We start from the raw sequence: 20,772 nt of genomic DNA, 5'->3' as shown, positions 1-20,772 counted from the left end.
TACAAGTAGTCCCTCTGCATTGCACTGTTTGATGTTCTGGAATGGTGGATCTGCAAGAACAGATGGCGATCTACCAGTCACCTGGCCGCAATCTACTGGTAGATCATGATCTACAGGTTGCTGACCCCTGCTCTAAAGTCAGGTTTCAGACAGTATTTAACAGTTTTAAAACATCTACATTGTGTTAACATCAGACAGCTGGCAAGCAACCAAGATTCCTGGAAAATAGTTGAGGTTTCAGGGACTTTGTTGTATATTTTGAAGATACATTTTTCCATAATGCCTGTAGCTACAGAGATGGGTCAGAACTTGTTTTACAGTACTGTTACTGCTTGTTCTTATATGTAAATACTTTAGTGTGCATAGCCTGGGCACAGATTCACTTGAAAGACTGTGGGGCAGCACAACAGATTATCAACTAGCAATTTTATAAAAGGTCAACGGTAGCCCCTATATTTCTCGAATGATAGGTTTTGCTTGAGTCAGATTGAAAGCAGGAATGAAGAGGTCTGATAGAAGGATTAAAGAGATATGCCCCTTTGTATGCTGTTTAAATATAATATCACTTTTCACAAAATTGCCAGAGGAAGCCGCTGACTTATGACAATTAATGGTTAAGGAAAAATCTATAGTTAAAGTGAAAGAAAATCAACAGTAAACTGGGTTGACAGAAATATGAGAGAATTATGAAAGTTCTCCTAAAGATAATAGTTGCCTGGCCATCAGACTGATGGGTTTTACACTGGCAGGGATGTATGTAGATCAGTACATCGCGATTGCGGCGCGCGCAGCACGGCGCGCCGCGAACAGTACGGCGCGCGCGCGCGCATCAATTGCTGGAACGCACTGCTGTCCTATATGGCTGGCGTGCGTTCCAGCAGACTCACGAGGAGCATGTATACTGATCCAGTAGAGATAAGCACAAAGGGACAGTCAGGTAAGTCCCTATTGTTCCTCCACACAGGGGTAAAGCTTATGAGTACTCCTTCCTCCACACACTCGGCCTGTAATATAGTAACTAACTAAACAAACAAATATGCACTGTTAGCTAAAGATGGCAGTCAGTATACATTTGCAATGACAGTTCCAAATAACACTATATAATCTGTATTACTGCTTTGGGACCACACTCATTTAAGGGACTGGTGCTCTGAGGATTTAGAGGTGTGGTCCTTGAAAAAACGCCCCCCTCCTATCTGGGAGGATTACACCCTGACATGAACCTATCAACATAGGTCTGCCTGCCCACCTATGTGGGCGTGTATTTCTGTGCATATGGGTGTGTGTATGTGTGTATTTATAGCCCCATAATCTTCACGGCGAGGGAGCACTGCAGACCACGTTAGCTCTGAGGAAAGGGGTACGCCCCCGAAACGCGTCAGATTTTACATCTACCGATTGGTTCAAACGATTATTCGTGTTCCACAGACGGTGCTGGACATCTGCTGTACTCACTTTTAAAGCCTGTTTTTAACTCCAATTTTGTGAGTATAACCATTGATTTTATTATTGGAATAAATATTTTTTATCAGTATCACACGAGGTCGGTGCGCCCTCCGCTCTCTTTCTTCTCTTTTATAGCTTCATGAATACCCATGATTCTGAGGAGGGCTGCAAGACTCTAGATGATAACTTTTAATTGAACCGCACCACCCCATAGCACTCCCTACAAAATATCAGAGCGCAGGAGACTTGTTCTTGTATATAAGGGATGTATGTAGATCAGGAGATCAACTGCTGCATGCTTGGTCTCTTGTTAGTGCCTCCAAAGTACCAAAGACAGACATAAAGCATCTTTAGATATACATCAGTAATGACATTCTATATATTTCTTTTAGTTTGTGGATTCAGTGTGATTTTTCACATGATTCAGCGAGGATTGATGCACTGTAGGCAATAATCAATACAGCATGTTGGTCAAGTATATACATATACAATATATATATAGTAACAATCTGAGAAATGAAACAATCCTTTGCTTTGCAAATGTTCTGCTGTATTAAAAAAAATATATTTTCCTGTAAAATATTGTTCATTTGGGAGGTACCAAGAATGACCACTATATCAGAGACTGTGATCGTTTGACGCACAGGTAAATATTAAATCCGGTGTATTAGCTATAGACATGATCATTAATGTCCAGCAATCACCCGCTATAGAACTAAATGACAGAGCCTGCAATCAGCTATCCCTCTCAGCTTGTAAGTGGCAATCTCGTGAGCCTTAATATTAGCCTATGCCAATAATCTCTTGTTCCAGGGAAAGATTGACTCATGTGGATTATCAGAATTCCTATGCTCTTAGATTCCCAGCATACCCTCCTTTTTTCTCCAGCCTTCATTAGCTCTCAGACTTTAATGTTTGAAGCCAGCAAATGAAATAATGGAGAGAATATGTCTTCATTTCCCCAGGACCTATTATATGATGTCTGTCTGGCTCCATCCCAAAGGTTTCAAAACTCTCTCAAGGCCCAGATCTATCTCCTCTGTCTGTCGGGGCAGACCTGTTTTCATTTATCATTAGGAAACACTGCTCATTTATTGGAAACAGTAATATTGACTATGGGTCTATACTGCCGTCGCTTCAGATAGGAGACTCCTTTGTACTCAGATCAAAATAACCGAAAAGCAAGAAAAAGACCCAGCAATGCACTTAAATTAGAATACAAGTTAGTTGATCTTCCTTCCACATTCAAGTTGTTCTCTATATTCAACATTTCAATAACAACGGTTTGATTTAGAGTTTGAATTTGACTTTGTATTAAAAGTCAATTAAAACATGCAAAGATTTTTTTTTTTTTTTAAATACAGTCACAACAAAGGCAGTGCTGGAAGATTATCCAAGCACGGCCTTCAAAGTCTGCTTCTGCTGTTCAAAACAGACTGCAAGGTAAAGTTTATATAAATACTACCCAGTCATTCCATCAAACCTAGAAAAACCCAAGCAGGACTGGCAAAAACATGCTAGAAGACAGCAATCCTGACCTATGTTTCACAGCAAAATATAAGCAGACTTAAAGCCCAACTCCAGGTTTTTTTTTTTTTTTAATAAACTAGGTATATAGAAAATATGACCACAGGCTTAAAATGCTAATTACTTGGTTGTCTTTGGCTGCAATACTCTATTTCATTGTTCTGTAACAAATGTATGTTGCAGGTCAGTGACTTGGAAAGTACTAAAGACATTGGATCTGCATGACAGCCAACAAGAAGTATCTTTTGAAGGAGTTAGCGATAGAAGCTTACATACTTCTCCGAGGGACACCAGAATAAACAGGGGCTCCAATTAAGGAAGCCACATACAGAAAAAAAAAAAAAAAAACAACTAAAGTTCTAGCCGAGGGGTTGGCAACCCCCGGTACTGCTGCCGCAAGCGGCACGCAAAGCCTTTTGCCGGCACCCGACTCCCTCCCCAACAGCAGAGCAGTGCAGGGAAGTGTCAGTGAGACGCTAATGTATTCCAGTCTCACAATTCTCCATGCCACACCTGCATTGGGGGGGAAGGCACTGTGCCCCCACACATTGTAAACAATGGGAAACATTGGTTATCTAACTTTATTTTAGCTGCGATCGTCAGGTCTTGTGATGGGGGAAGAGATTGGGTGCAGTTCTGCTAGGGGTGTGGTCCCTGTTTACAGGAGGACGACGACTGCGATTGGCCACTGCCAATCACAGTCCTGGTCCACCATCTGGAGGAAGATGCCTCGCTTGGTTGCCACTACCAATCTCAGAAAGAAGGGATTTCACTGTGATTGAGAAGACCACAATCGGGTGACAGTTTTTACTGTACTCGTCAATGTTGGAGAGCGCTAATAGGAGTTTTCTGGTTGGGGAGCCGTCCTTTTGTCAGAACACAACGGCTTAGCAGAGGAGATCGCTATACTAACTTTGCATACACAGTACAACGGCTCCAACTGGAGCTGACAGTTTTTTTTTTCATTCTACCCAGCGTTCAACTCAGTGTGTACCAGGCTTAAATCTTTCCAATGAAGATAGGTATATACAATATTATTACATTGGAAGTATTTTTTTTCCCCACTTAAACTGGTACAGGCCATAAAAAATATCTAAATAATTATTAAGATAAAATTTGATGATGTGTACAAAACTATCTCCTCGCCCTCCTCTGTTGGTCAAACCACTTTCTTTGATGGCAGTGAGTGGTCCCTTATGGCATCGCTAAACATTTAATAATGCGTAATCGACCCTCTGTTCTGCAGCACTGTGAGCCCAGGCTGGCATGATGCACCTACAGGGGGTGTTTCCATGACAACCTGGGCTAAAGGAAGTGGGATAAATGACAATGGCCATGATTCATCCCAGAAGACTGTTGACATCTAGTGGTAGAAAATAATTACTGCAAAGGACAGCTCTAGAATAAGGGGAGCATTGTAGAAAAAGCTGTGTTTTATTTGTTATATATATATATACACACACATACACACACACACACACACACACACTGGGCTACGGTATTTCTTTTTACTAGACTTCCACTTTAAAAGTAGGTTTCAAAATTGCAAAGGAAGAACTGCAAAATTACTTTAATAAGACACGCATAGGGCTGCAATATAACAACTTTGTAATTTCACCTTTAAACTACATCAAGGCAGTGGGTTTGAGAAATACTAGGAATAGCGACATATTTTTCTCTTCTACGCGGTTAGGGCAGAAATCTTTTACAGACATGTAATTGCCAGACACATGCATATTAACAGGGACTGCCTGCAGGAGAATTTCTGTCACTGTGCAGCATGAATAAATATTTCAGGGATTAAAATGGATGCCTTGAAATTGCACGGATTTCATATGCCCTAGACCCGAGAGGAAGTATTTTAGACTGGCCTGGGAGCGAAACAGAAAATCATCTTTTAAAACTTTAATTGGGAGACTGACACTATATAATCTTTACATTACTGCCTATGGCGGTTATTAAATATGTATAACTAGGACCAGAATTTTTTTTTGTAGATAACGTTGGGTCCGTTTCCAAAAAAAAAAAAAAAGTGGGAAGGTAGGAGGTGGGGTGTGGAGAGGGAGGGGGAAGGAGCACCGAGCAGATAATTCATGCTATTTGCCAAGATACAAACATTTTATTATTTATATAACCAAGGTTCTCTCAGAAGGATAAATTGTGACACTACTAAACTATGGCTACTTTGGATGAAGAAAGATGATGTGAAATTGAACGTTCATCAGTCTCATCAAGTCATAATAAGATGGTTTCCTACTAAATAATCTTCAAACATTGCCATAAAGTAAATTCAAGATCTACTTCTTCACTTTAAATTAAACAATTGTAAATAAAATACCAACACTTTTCCTGTACCTAAAGGTATTATTTCTATATCATCCGATATCACGTGTGTATTGTGCAAATTACTGATCTTTGTGCAACGAAAGACTGTTAACGATAACAGAAAAATATTTTATGCAAACCACTGCCAAATAGCCAAAGCTAGCCTAAAAGTACCAATATTAGATTGCAGAGTATGAGCAAAATGTCATTTTAAATCTGTCACACTGAATCATTGATGTTGACAGCAGATGAGCACTAATCTCACCTCTCCATTTAAACATTAGATTGAAAAAAATGAGTCTTAAAAGAGAATCAGTCACCGTATCTATGCTATGATTTAAATTGATTAAATGAGAACAGGCAGAAGGAACCGATCTCTGGATGCTGGGATCACCAAACAGTAGGCAAAGTAGGGTCTTACCCAAAGAGACCTTATGTGTTCTTTGGTTGCCTATTCTGGAGCACCCAGCAGCCCACATACATACTATTTGCTGAAGCAATGAATCCAATACATAAATTAAATTCTACTTGAAATTCCTATTTGGTTGAATTCCAAACTAGCCACCATGTTTAGATTATATTTGATTAAGCTATTTGTACATTAATAATAGCATAATGCAACAGACAGCTCCAGGATTTATGCTAACTCTGCATACATATGACATCATGGCCGTCTGACTAGTTGACAGTAATATAAAATGACAAAACACTGCAATCTACAATTTGTTTTATATCGGTCACTTACATAAAATACTGCATTTTAATTTAGATAGTTAAATGTATTTTCAATTTCGCAGTCACGCTCTTAAAGCAAATAGATTTCAAGCCTTTGTTAATAACAAATATTAAAATACTTTACTTCTGTAAGAAAGAGACCGCAATGATAAGGCAGGAAATCTCACCCTGGAAATGAGCATTATTCTTTTCACACCTATCCCTTTTCTAAAGGTTACAGATTAAAGGTGGCTGCCTTTGCGTTTAGTCTTCTCAGAGGAAGAGAAATATGTGTGCCTGTCTGATTTTATCTGAATGCATGGTGGCCGTCAGATAACCGACTGATTTCCGTCTCAGTCAGCCAGAGCTTTTCCGCTACACAGCATAGGGAAACCACAGCGAGAAAACCTGGGCCCCTCTGCCTTCCCACACAGCCTCAAGCTTCACTGACTAAGGCGATGGGAGCTTGCTTTAGGGCCAGATGACTCAATCTGCAGCAAGCCTGAGGCTGGCTGGCCACAAACTCGTAAGGGAGTCTGACCACAGATGACAAAATGATAGCAGCAATAGTCTTGCTAGGCTTGTATTTTCACATGTATAGTCTGTTATCTTCTAATTTACAGAAGAGAGGGAGTTGGGGCCTTGAGTTTAAATCCTGCAAGCTAAGCCTAGACCCACCGCACAAAGACAGACCCTGCTGAAGAGCACACTAGCAGTGAATGCCGACATGAATAATGTCTAGTTGCTGCCAATATGTGTGGCCTCAATGGATGACATCCCAGATTAGAAATCGTTTCATTCTTCAAAAAGAGATGTTTGTGTGGTCCACAGATGAATATGAATAGACCAAGAGCAGACCTTGGAGGCTATTACTACTATGCGTATTTGCCAGCATGCCAGAAATTATACACTCGGTCTCCTTAGGATAAATACTAGACTTGCTCTTTTCTATTCATATGTTCCTGATCTTATTTGTAAAAAAAAAAAAAAAAAGAAGAAGAAAGAAAAATAAATATAAATATTACATTTAAAAAACAAATCATTTAGAAAATGAATGTGTGACTGGACAGTTTACTAGAGCTCTCTGCTTATGAAGAAAATGAAAGCGGTTATAGGGACATAAAAAGAGCGCAGCAGGAAAATAATGTATGCTCATATCACTATATTACAACACCAAATATATTACACTCAGAGTAAAATTTAGAGCTTAGAGTTTATCTGTGGGTGGCCTCTGCCACCCGGTAGCTTGTGGCATGCTGTCCTACTTCCTGTGCACACCTCAAATGGTCCAGTGCTAGGGAAGTCTTATAGGGATCTTCATCTTTATCAGGCTGACAAAAGCGTAAACCACACTTTCTAATATGTCCTGCTGAAATGTAGCACCAACAGGTGCAACCACAGTGCTTAAAGTGTTATGAAACCCACAATAATAAAATCAGCCTGTATATGCAGTAAATTTTGCACGTTATACTAACAGTTGAACCTAAGGGGTTATACTAAGGTCAATCCTGTGCATTGTGTAAAAAGGCTGTTTAAACCTGTCTTCTCTTATTCTCCCCTTCTTCCACAGTCCCTAATCAATCTGCTGATAGTACAGAGCCTTGGGGGCAATCAGCACATGCTCAGTTTGGTTTCCTTTTTTTGTGGGTGGGGGTGCATGTGTTTGTCACAGAGCCAATCAGCACTGTCCAGACAGATGTTCAGGGGTCATACAGCCTAATAGGACAGTCAGAGAAGAATAAATTCTCCTTCTACAAGCTTTAACCAGTGACTGCTATATACTGCTGAGGAGAAAATGTATTTAGCAGTTTATATTTACTAAAATAATTGCAGTTTCATGACCTATGTACTGTGAGAGGCCAGCTATAGTGAATGCAGGGTTCTAGGTCTCATAACACTTTAAAGTGGATGTAAACCCGATTCATGAAATATGAGCTGGGCACCTATATCTGCAGTATTTTGTTATCTCTTTTCAATGAGCCATGTCTTATAGCTCTCTTCTGAATGGTTCCTCTTATCAGCCTGAGAACTCCTGACATATTTTTTTACTTTTTAGACAAAAGCAGTCTGAATCTTTTGTCAAAAGAGGGTTGCTAAAATAGAGTAGCAGAGAGCAGCTCCTGTTACAAAACAGCTCTGAGAGTCTCTGCCTATGAGGAGAGGGGGTGGGTGCCTTTCCTCCAATCAGCAATGTTAACTATCTTGACTGTATGCCCAGACATCAACACAGGAGATATACATATAAAACCTATGTAGGGAGATTTGGTTAATCTCTGTGTATCATCTGAGGCTGTTCACTTCACTGGGTGTATGGAGGGTTTACATCCACTTTAACAGATGACCAGGCATGACACTTCTGAAAATCCTTATTTCCAGAACAGGGCATAGATCAAAAGCCCCCCCCCGAAGAAGTAGCAGCCCAGATAAGTCACCTGTGGCAGGCCAGAGGCTGTACAAGACACCCTTCTACAGGTTTTATCCTTCAGAAATCACTAAAACTTCAAGGGACTTGTGTGCCTGCTTTGCAGCATAAGGCTTATGTTTTTTCTCTTCAAACAGGTTCACAATTATTCTTTCATGAAATGGTGTTGAAGTCTGAATGTTTATTGCTGGTAACAGCTCCAATTTTAGTCTAATTTTCTTCTCCTCAGTTTTAATGAATCAGCCCCAATCTCTCACCTGCTAGTTCTAATCATGGTCATGTTATTGCACCATTTATTCCTAGAAAACTGATTTGACAGCGTGTACTGCAGCAACCACAGGTCTAAATAAAATCATTTATACAGTGTTAGCAAATCCAGCAATACTTACTAACATGTATGAGAGTTTCCTCAATTTCTCTCTCCAAAAAAGGAGGAAAAACCCAACATAAACCCCTCCTCATTGTTTATTCTCACATTGGGAATATGGCACTTTCTAATAACTTGTTACAAAGCTTGTGAAGCCTCAGATACATTGCGCTTCTTTCTCCCAGTTGGCAGTTTTCATGTCACCAGGTTAAGCCTCCCAACTGATAATGAGATGTATAAAATTATCATAGCTGCAAGTTGTGATCCTCAAACCTGTGTTCAGCAAAGCCCTCCATACTAGCTAGAGAGATAAGCAGTGCATTAATCTGCAAGCAGAATTATACATTGCACAACATACTACAAAGTCACAGGAGCAGAATAATTAGGAGATGTAAAAGCTATTGAAAAATATGTTTTATTCTATGATTGTTTAAGCCATCAATTATACCAGGAATATACTTACTATACTCAGACAATGTGACCATTTCTAATTAAAGTGTTTCTAAAGCCAAAACTTTTCTTTTCAGTTGTGGATATATTGATGACGGGTTTGGACCCCTGTAATGTTTTTAATGCCAAGTTCCCATAAGCATTATTTACACTCTCTTTTTGACCTGGTAACCTCTAGGACAGAAAATGCTGGGAAAACGAATAGTTGCCACAAGAACATAAATAGAAGGGTCATTTTTTTTCAATGGAAACACTCGTTTTGGAGAGCTCACCCTTCACTCCCTGTCTACAGGACAAAACAAAAAAAATCTGTCTCTATATATAATTAAACAAAGAAAAATTCCTAGCTCAACTTACCAACCAGCCTGCAACAAACCGAATTGTCCCTTCTAAGGGCTCTTTCACACTGAGCGCCCGTACAGGTCCGTCTGTCAGTTTTTTTTGCGGACCTGTACGGGCGCTCCGTGCTCCTCTATTGAGCTGCGGATGTCAGCGGTGGCATGCCCGCTGACATCCGACCCGCTCCGATCCGCCAAAGTGTGACGGAGGAAAAACCTACTTTTCCTTCCGTCTGGCGGATCGGGTGAACAAGGACATACGGTCCGTGTTCATCCGATCCCCCATTAGTTTGGGTACAGTGTAGCAAGACCGCGCAATTGTCATTCAAAGTGCAACAGCGCTGAAAGCTAAAAATTAGTCTGGGCAGGAAGGTGTATAAGTGCCCTGTATGGAAGTGGTTAATACGCAATTTTACATTTTGGTCATTGATGCACTTTAAGGAGCTTAGCAGAACTGAATTATTTACACTATAGGTGTTATAATGAGTAGCAGATGCACAGGATTTCCTGCCTAGAAACCACACAACAGACAACTGTCCATTTTAAGCCTACGGTATAATGGCAATTAACATGAAACAATAGGATCCACAGCAGCACTACATGAATAGCTCAATCTCTGTTCAGTTATAAATTATTATTAGTATTTTGAGTGTTATTTTAAGTTTTTTTACACAGAGGACTTTATTTCCTTGGGTTTTCTTACCACTCAACAAAAAAAAAAGTTCAGTAACTGTGGCTTAATAATCTTCAAATTGTCAAACACTACAATTAACATGACTGAAAGCTCCAGGATGAGTGCAATCAAATAGTATGCAAGGAACTTTTTTTTTTTCTTGTGGTGCTTAGCTTGAGTAGAAATCCTGCCACGTACATCAATGTGTCAGAATGAAATCCAGTTATCTCTCTAGCCTGTATCCCAGCTCAGATCATAACCTCTCCTCCCTCCCCTTCCAGCATCTGCACAGAAGCCAAATCCCCCTGTACTCAATTTTCACATCTCCGTAGACAAGTGGCGGATTATTTACGGCTGTTTATTCCTCTCCCTCCACAATGTGAAGATCCAGTAATCGTGCTTATCCCATGTGACAGTGCTTCAAAGAGACAGCTTAGAGCATTTATTCTTTAAGGTATTTGTAACACACGAAGGAAATGGGATCCAACTGGATATCATTTTCTTTGTGGCTTTAGCTGCTGATCACAGGAGATACACATGTCACTGTAGCCTCTCTCAAGAGTTAAGATGATTTAAAGAGTAGAAAGGCAAGATACCCTTACTAGGATGTTTACAGAGTTCAGAATTCTACCTCATATCCAAGTATCCATTTTACTTGTGGTCCGGTTTAGTTAATCTTGCTTGCAAGTAGAAGCAGCATCAACCCAGCAAAATTCCTTACAACAAAGTTTACACATAAACCACAAATAAGACTATTGTTATATCACAACCATAAAGTTGCTACTCCTTACAAAAAAAATAAAAAATTAAATGAACAGCAAAATCTCCCTGACAATACATGAATATTAAAATGATAGTTACACAGAACTGTTGAATACATTTCAACAAGGCATCACAAAAGCAATCCAAATGATGCCTGGGCAACACAGCAAAAAAAAAAAACTAGCAGACCTTACTAGGTGGACTGAAGAGTGACCGACACCCAGGAGCCTCTTTAATGAACAAACACTCTAAATTTAACAGATGAGGTGAGCCCCCTACCAAGTAGGGGAATCTTGCAAACAGACCAAAGGGGAAAAAAAACAAAAAACAAACAAACAGAGGATCAACCTGATGCTCCAGACCAGGATGGAGAAGGTCACCGCTAGGAGGAAATAACTTCACACAGATCACTGGGAATAAACCCTGAATAACTCTGGAAGAATGGGTCCTAAAGGGAGCCTAATACAAAAAAACAGGTCTAGGCGTGGTCTACATAGGAAGGTCCGAGACCTATCATCTTAATCCCTAGGGGCAAGGGGATAAAATGTAAGCCAGACAACCAAACTCACTAAGTGAGGTACACCAGATATTGTATGGTATAAGCACAATCCAAAAGCACACGAAAGCCCATTTGAAACTGAAAGGTCAATTCCACAAAGTCAATGTGACAGCAGTCATAGGGTGCAAAGAAAATACACCCTCTGACACCCCTAGACGACACTGGGGCCTGCAGAGGAATGCGGTTAGAAAGCAGATCCAGGAATCTTCCGATTTCACCAAGTTCAGAAAAAGAAACAAGAGCTGTGGATTATTGGAAGGGGTCCTTAGGCTGGCCATACAATATAAAAACATTCTAGTACAATTTCCCTTTAGATTTACCAAAACCATATAACATGAGGTCAAACCTAAACACTTTCAATTTGTGTGTAATCAGGCAGGCCCTTACACTTCATAGTTGAATAACTTAGTATAGTTGTATAAAGTATGGCCAGCTTAAGTGGATATCCTACCAGCTTAGGTAGATATCCTAGAGCATTTACCCGATTGTAAGCAGGACAAGGGTGAATATGTGGAGAGCCTTTCCCAGAAGACTGCTAATTAGCCAATGTGGGAGGATCAATCAGTGAAGAGGTCCCATAGATCTTCATGGGACCTCTTCACTGATTTATCCTCCCACATTGGCTAATTAGCAGTCTTCTGGGAAAGGCTCTAGACATACACTGTTTCCAGCAAATACCTGCCTCAAGAAGCTAGGGGCATCCATCTGCTGACAATCAAGGGACACACAAGGTTCTTCAAAGATGATTCCTCAACACTACATAGGATCCGAGGAGCACCCAGGGGCACAAATCTCTCCTCTTAGAGCAGATGCTACTGGTTGCGGAGAACCAAATTTATTTGAAAAGATGTTATGACTTCAGCTAATACTCTTAGAATAGTCTAGCACAGGGTCAGTAAACTTTCACTGCTGAATGGAGAACACCCACTTCTTACTGGAGGCAATAGTACTGCAGGACCTAGATTTGTGCAACAAAGTCTGTCCAGTAAGGTCTGGATACAGTCTCCAAAGTCAGGCTGATGAAATACAGATCTGGATAGCTGTAGAGGCCAGCTCAAGCAGTGATATCGCGAAAAATCTCGACTGAAGTCAAAGGAAGATAAATGTACATATAAATAATAGGCTGCTTTATGATATTTATGATGTGTCTTGACTGTATCAGAATCGCTACGTCCCTCAATGAACTCCAAGAAATTGATTTTACAGTAAATACAAAAACCTAAAAAAAATTTAACCAGTATCCACACGCATGCTTGTTCATAACCAGACTGTGTCTGACTTCCTGTGTCCCTCAATGGATGAGAATGTCTATCAATCACTTTGTTTAAGACAGAAACACTGACTAGGCTGAAAGCTTCAATTATGTGGGATAGGCATGGGGTGTTTAACTGAGTGGTATTAGAGGAATTCATGGGATGCAAGATTATGTTCAGTGAGGGAAATGATTTGGGAACTAATTAACAATGAACTGTTTAATTTCCAAGCATTGATGAACATATTTTTCATTTCAGCAATTGCTGATCAACAGCGTTCTTTACATTTTGACACAAAGAAAAAAGGGAAAAAAAGAAACACAGATTTCTGTATCCACGCTATATAGCGCAGATTGACAAATTTTCCGGCTGCAGCCATTTTGACCAGCCCTATGGTCAGAACAGCAGTTGTATTGACACTCATGTGACATATACATTTACTTATTTTTTTAATAATCTATCTCCCCGAGCACTTACCAAAAACTGAAATGACGTGCATAGTCTGTAGTATGAAAGTCTGCATTCCCCAGTTGGCATCCTGGTGACACAGACACTGCCCATTGACTGTAGGAAGAGGCCATCACCAAGGCATAACTGGAGCCCTTACATTAGGCAAACAAAAATGCACCACCCTATTGCTCCTATCACTGATATCAGCCAACATTAAATATAATGAACTGGTGCATATTGTATACAACCGCTTGTCAGGCTACAATATGCTACAGAAAAATTACAAATCAATCTCACTCAAGACTCCGACTCACTGTGATTAAACTAAACCAGGTAATGTTAGATCTGATTTCCACCCACAGGAGAGGTCCTTCTCTTGTGTGTGGAGAGCAGAGCCGAAGCCTTTTTAAATTACCTAGTTTAGATTTGGTCACACTGAGTCGATGTCCATAGTGCAAGCGGTTGCCATTTTTTTAAGCCTTCCATCGTAATTTCAGGACACAAGACCCATCAGCAGAACAGCAGGGAAAATTCCAGGTAAATGGTTGCCATAACTGGAAGAGGTGATGCAGGGGATGTGACAGTTTTTCTGGGTGCGATTTAAAAAAGGAAACCATACAAACTGGGTAGGGGCAGAATTAGATTATGTCCTTTAATTGAACTTAAACTGATAGAATGTGCTATAGAATATAATTAGGGTTGTCCCGACACCACTTTTTTAGGACCGAGTACAAGTACCGATACTTTTTTTCATGTACTCGCCGATACCGAATACCAATACTTTTTTTTAATGTCATGTGACATTTTTCAAACCACAATACAGACTAAGGATATTTTCTTTAGAATTATGAAGAACTCTAACTCAAGACATTATAAAAGAATAAAAATGAGTAAAAATGAATAAAAAAAATGTATTTGCTTGTCACGCAGTAGTAAAAAAACTCAAAGAATTTTCATAGAACATGTTGATAAATACAAAAAAAGTATTCTATCAGGCATCGGGAGCATTTGCGCGAGTACAAGTACTCCCGCAAATACTCGGTATCGGTCCCGATACCGATACTAGTATCGGTATCTGGACAACCCTAAATATAATCAAGCATTTATTAAATAAAACTTTATATTAAATATTGAAAAAGTAACTACTCATGTATATTAAAAAAGCTGCAAGTAAAAAAGAACTTTAGGAATAAAAAATAAAGAATTGTGTTGGAAACTACTGCAGGAACTAAAGGGTTAGTAAAGCATTCCAGTTTTAAAGCATCTACATTTTGAAGCCCTTTCTTTTTATTAAAGAAATGAAAAACATGTGACCATTAAAATGACTACAAACAACAGATAGATGTACAGGATTCATTATGCTGTTCTGCTTCTTTTTCTCTCTCTCTTTTGTTCTCTTAGATCTCCCTTCCTCTTCAAGGTTTTGCCATACGAAAGCCCTGTACCACTGATGAGCAGTGAGGGATACAGGTTTGCTTTGAAACTCTCATGTATAAGCAGAGGAACAATTGTCAAGGAAGAATCTTTTCTTCCACATCACACTGCTTGATCTATCTCCGAGTTTCAGCTTCTCATTAGTCCCTGATTCGGGGCCTTTTCGCTATACTAAAGCCTATCAGATGTCAAGCCCACTGCTACCATGTGAAAATCAGGCCAACAGCAGATCCTGCTGCACGAAGCTGGAAAGAATGAAAGCCTCCTACTGACTAAGGATAATAAAAGCACTTGTAAGGAAACAATATACATCACAACAAGAGATGTGGGTGTGTAGGATGGCATAAAAATGTTTTTTTCTTTCTCAGTGGAGACCAAATACTTTCTCTCCCAAAAGAGCGTTTTTGGTTGTGAATGAGGTAAATGAAAAAGGTTGTGCTAAAAATACAATATGTGGCCCAGCATGAAACGCCAACATCCTGAATTTACCCTAGTAGCCTCCTGCTCACTGCAGACTGCTCCTGTTTTGGACTAGAACTTTGTTTTTTGGTACCAAGAACCTGATGCTGGTAGTCCTTTGCACAGGTGTTTTGACTATAAAACCATGTCATGGAGTGTTCTGATTAGAGTTTTTGTATGAATGTTCATACGAGTGTTCATGCAAAAAATCTTCTAATCTATGGCCAGCTTGTAAACCCCTTCTAATCCATACTTTGCTTATAGTCATTGAAACTATAAATCTATCCTGTGCCAGGATTGATGCCAAAAGACACCCTGTCATTAAGCTAAACTAAGTCGGTACTGAGATGCCAGAGCCAAGAATCACTTGTTTGCATTTGGCATGATTACTTAAACTCAATTAGGAAACACTAGGTAGTAGTTCAAAATAAAAAGAAGCAGATCACCGAAGGCATTGTACAGCACTGGATCTTCACACAATGCAGCAATCATCATTCACCCAACATGGGAGTCCTTACTTTGGCTTGAGACATTCTTTAGAAGTAGGCCACTAACAATTGCCAACACTATGATAGAAAGGCATATCCAAAATTAGCATCAGCATTATGCTACAAAAAGAAGCATCTGACATACTCTGCAAAGTGCAAACTAATACAGTTTACACCTTAACAGATGATGTACTGCAGGTAAACAAACTGCAAAAAATAGGTTCATTCCTAGCAAACAGCAACATAAAAACAAGATCAATGCTAGTCTATTTTTAAGTTTTCAGGTAAACACATTTAAATAAATGCAAAAAACATGCATAATTTTTCAACCGCATTTTATCAATTTTGATCAAGTTAAAAATAAATTTGTCGTTTTCCCTGCAGGGCAAATGCAACTGCTTATATCTAACTTTCCTTTTACTGCCCAGCTGCTCCATTCAGTGTTCGATGGCATGAGAATTGCCTGGCGGAGGGGAGCATTTTACTCTCCTTCACACAAGACAGCACTGGTGTTTGGAAACCGGACACTTAGGCATCAGTGCTGCCACAGGGGGTAGGTAAGAAGATTCCTCGGGCCTGTGTAAATTCCAACTAGGATTGACTTAGAGATAACATAGGGTGCAGCGGAGGGCAAAGGGAAGGCAAGTGTAACATGCTCAGATTTAAAGCTGAACTTCAAGCTAATTTTTTCCACATGCAGTGGGGCTATACCCACAATGCATCGGTTAACTGCTCATTTGTGTCTAGGGGATTGGAGAGCCAAGATATACTCACCTAATCCTCCTAGTGCAAGACCGGTCCCTGTGGCTCCTGCTCCCCTGCGGTCTGTTCCTGACGTCATCACATCCATAGACCGGCCTAAAAGGTAAAGATGTCAGGAACAGCCAACTGCTGGACATGAGGGAGTGCCTTTTTTCAGGGGATCGAAAGATCGAGTATAGGCTCTGTGGCCACCCCTAGACAAAATGAGCAGTTAACCAACGCAGTGCGGGCACAGCCCCACTGCATGGGGAAAGAAAAAATGTGCCCAAAGTGAACACGTGCTCTGCTCTACATAGGCAATGCAAATACTCATTTAAAGACCAAGATCACCTTTTGGGGTGTAACATGAAACATGTTCCAGTACCTCCAGCTATAGCCTCAATCCTCAACCCCCCCCCCCCCCCCAACCTGCCGTCAAATTTTTTAAATAATGTAGCTGTGGAGCTCCGCCCATACAGCCGCATCATTCCATCACAGGAAACTTTGAATGTATAAACTACAACGTTCTGTATTCCACCATGGCAAACGGCTTGCAGTTCTCAATGGTGAGCACTCTCGTAATTCAAGGATACTTTCTCCAGCTTTCAAACAAAGAGTGTACACAGGTATGGAAAGAAAGCTGTAGGAGGAGCCTGCAGGAGCCTGACATTGCACATGCAATCTGCCGATTGTGGGTGCAATGCTCTACAGGTGTCTAAGAAGAAAATAATAAATGCAATTTTTTTTTACCTGGGAAAAAAAGTGCCTTTTTTATTTTTAAAAGGTGAGCTTAGCTTTTAAAAGCATGCAGAGGCATTTACTTGTATTACTAAAACCTCTATTCTGAATGTTTCATAAAAACTGTACTAGACAGAATATTTGCAACACCTGAATAGGTTATACAATTTTTTTTGAGTATATGTTTTGGCTTCACAAACAACCTCAAATGTTTACAAGTCTTATTTTTGGTGTGCAAAAAAAGTGATGGATTATTAATTTACATTTATAGCTCCATTGCTTAGAACTGCCTATTTCTCACTCATGAACATTCTTTCCTGCTGGTAGTTGGACCAATCACACAAGAATAGCTCCTTGGTTTTAACAGCAAAGATGTCATTTATTGAGCAACAGGAAATGCAAGGAGAAAAATGACTTACTGAGTAGCCGTGTCCTGAAAGTGATTGAGCTGAGCTCTGTGGAGGAAAAAGAGGACGATCAACAAGGCATAGAATTTTTTTTTCCATTTACCTTCAAAAACCAAAGTTGTGCTGCAGGCAGTACCACTTCTCACCACAATAAGCTGCCCTAGAAAGTTATCAGTTATATACATAGTGTTGTCTGTACATTATATCATTCAGTTACACAGTTTTCTAACTAGTAGGCAAGTATACAATGCTACATTTAAATTAATTCATATATTAAATACAGAATAGGCAAATATAGTTTTTAATACTTTAGATTTTTTCTTTTTACTAGCCTCCTATGGTCCCTTGCACATCAGCATTCATATTGAGCAAAGAAGGGACAAAACCATAAGCCAATCAGACTTTACTGCATGGTCCAGTCCTGTGTTTGTGGATTAGAGGAGAGATCACAGAGCTGGTGTCCCTTAAGGTGGTATTCCTCAACTGTCCAATAACAGTTGGCCAAGCTGCACTGCTCTAACTGCAATTGAGAAAAGTAAAAGATCAGGTAATCATATAGTGTCTGGCAGGGATTCCTGGATTAGAAAATTGGCTTAACAGAGTGAAATTTTTGGTAGGCAAGACAGCTCCCACATTTCAGCTCTGCAATTAGTTGTTTTTCCACAGTTTGATTTGGAAAGTACACAAGTAACCACCGTGCATTCATAAAGCATTCAGACCCCCTTCACTTTTTCAGGTTTCGTATGTTGCAGTCTGATACTACAGTTGTTTAAATGTATGGTTTTCTCATTAATCGACACTCAGTATCCTGTATTTACAAAAAATGAAAACATTTTAGAAATGTCAGAATTTATTAAAAAGAAAAAAAAAATGAAAAAAAAAAATCACATGTTCTTACTGCAAGTATTCAGACCCTTCACTCAGTACTTTGGTGAAGCACCTTTGGCAGCAATTACAGCCTTGGGTCTTTTTTGGTATGACGCAACAAGCTTTGTGCACCTAGATTGAGGGAATTTCTGCCATTCTTCTTTGCAAATCCTCTCAAGCTTAGTCAGGTTGGAAGTAGATAGTCAGTGGACAGCCATTTTCAGGTCTCTCCAGAGATGTTAAATAGGGTTCAAGTCAGGGCTCTGGGTGGGCCACTCTAGGACATTCAATGAGTTGTCCATAAGCCACTCCTGTGCTGCCTTAGCTGTGTGGTTAGGATCGTTGTCATGTCGTAACGTGAACCTTCGGGCCAGTTGGTGGGACTGAACGCTTTAGAACAGGTTTTCATTGAGGATCATCTCTGTACTTTACCAATATGAAAAAGTGAAGGGGGGTCTGAATACTTAACGAATGCACTGTGTGTGTGTGTATATGTGTGTGTATGTGTGTGTATGTATGTATGTATGTATGTATGTATGTATGTATGTATGTATGTATGTATGTATGTATGTATGTATGTATGTATGTATGTATGTATGTATATATATATATATATATATATATATATATATATATATATATATATATATATATATATATATATATGTACATTTTATTATATAAAAACATATATAGACTACCCTTGGGCCCCTTTCACATGTGCTGACCATTCAGATGTGCCTGTTAGTTTTTTCAGGCGGATCTGAAAGGGCGCCCCATGTACCTCTATGGAGCGTCGGATATCAGCCTCGATCCGGTCCTCTCCACTAAAGTGTGACGAATGCAAACACTATTTTGCATTCGTCTGGCGGATCGAACCAGAAAAAAAAAACCGAACAGACAGTTTGTTTTCATCCGATCCCCCATAGAGGAGAGCGGAGATCTGACTGGTCTGTCTCTGCACAGTGTGCAGAGACAGAATAGTCGTCAGCCGGCTCAGCGGGGATCAATGGAGCAATCCCCGCTGAGCAAGCGGATGTCCAAAAACGGATCCTCCCAGGAAAGGGGCCTTAAACACCAATCAAATATAAGGCTGGAAAACACTGTAGTATGCACCGCTACATCACTGCTAACTTCCAGATGCCCTTCTGCTTAATGAAGAGGTCAGGAAGAGGTCACTCGCTCAGTACGCCATTCAAATAACACAAAGTGGTCTCGGATTGGGCAAGGTGATGATAGTGACTTCAACACCTTGCCACTCCACCACAACCAATCAGAAAATGCTTTGCATTTTTTGTCAGTGGCTGAAGTGAATCCAAACAGTATGAACTGTATGACATTTCCTTCTGCTGAACTGCAGGTGAAGATGGAGGAACGATTGAATGGTAGAGAAAAAAGGCAAAAAACACTTTAGGAAGAATGGAGGCTCTAGGCCATAAAAAACACCTTTTTGTGTAAGACTAAAGCCTGGTACACAGCATTAGTTTTTTTTTCCCCTCAACCCAGCGGGTTAAACAGAAAACAATAAAATCAGCTCCAGTATAGCGATCTCCCCTTCTGAGCTATTGTGTTCTGACAGGGGGACGGACCGGCAGAGACCAATGATCGGGAGTCGGTCAGGTGCTGGTTTTCCAGCGTGCACATCCGACATAACGACATGTGCACAAGCCGAATGTCAGAGGTTTTCTTTTTTGAACTGGAAATTGTCTGACATTCGGCCCATGTGTACCTGGCTTAAGTAAGTTTCTATATAGGACAAGGCTGTGAGCTTAGAAAAACACGCACCTCAAATAGGTGATAGCAATAAGGAAAGTATCGTTGTGGGTGGGAAAGACAATGACATTTTTGAATGGCTGAGAAAGTCGAATTCAAATCCCAATGGAGTCACAGATGGCTGAACAGGAGAAACTTCATGAAATACATCTTAAACTAAAGTCTTAACCAAGGAATGAGATCTAGCACTCTGTGGAGTAGGATTGCAAGTGCTGAAACATGCTCTTTCATGGTACTCTGGGTATTTCCTGGCAAGAAGCAAAATAAGCCTTCCATGTGCAATGGTAGACCTTGCATGAGGTAGACTTCCTGGTTTGCAACAGTGTGGGAATTCACAAATCAGAGACCAGAACTTCAACAGCCATAATGTAAAAGTCAGCAACTGTGAAACAGGGTGTCTGCCAGAAGTTTGAGCAGATTTTATTATTACACTTCTGGGTTCAATTGCTGGCTGAGGTAGTCTACCTGTCGATTGTCCAAATATTGTATGTGAAGGGCAGGCAATATTAAAAGGTGGCGTTTTGCCCAAGCTTTAAATTCCTCTATGCGGATTTTGCTGCTGCAATACTTCTGGTCATA

At 40.1% G+C, this 20,772-nt stretch overlaps 1 protein-coding gene across 9 annotated transcripts in view; it reads right to left on the bottom strand.

The window, feature by feature from the left end:
* FBRSL1 (fibrosin like 1) overlaps positions 1 to 20,772 on the bottom strand; it is a 694,818-nt gene that overhangs the window by 304,716 nt on the left and 369,330 nt on the right. For 8 of the 9 annotated variants that reach the window (XM_040347748.1, XM_040347750.1, XM_040347768.1 and 5 more), the window contains one exon: positions 17,566 to 17,601. The exons of the other annotated variant lie outside the window; for it this stretch is intronic. In XM_040347748.1, coding sequence (XP_040203682.1) covers positions 17,566 to 17,601 — 36 coding nt within the window. The remainder of the gene's footprint in view (positions 1 to 17,565; positions 17,602 to 20,772) is intronic. 9 annotated transcript variants of the gene reach the window in all.

Source organism: Rana temporaria, chromosome 1 (genome assembly GCF_905171775.1).
Source record: "Rana temporaria chromosome 1, aRanTem1.1, whole genome shotgun sequence".
Taxonomy (NCBI): Eukaryota; Metazoa; Chordata; class Amphibia; order Anura; family Ranidae; genus Rana; species Rana temporaria.
This window is presented reverse-complemented; position numbering and strand designations above follow the sequence as displayed.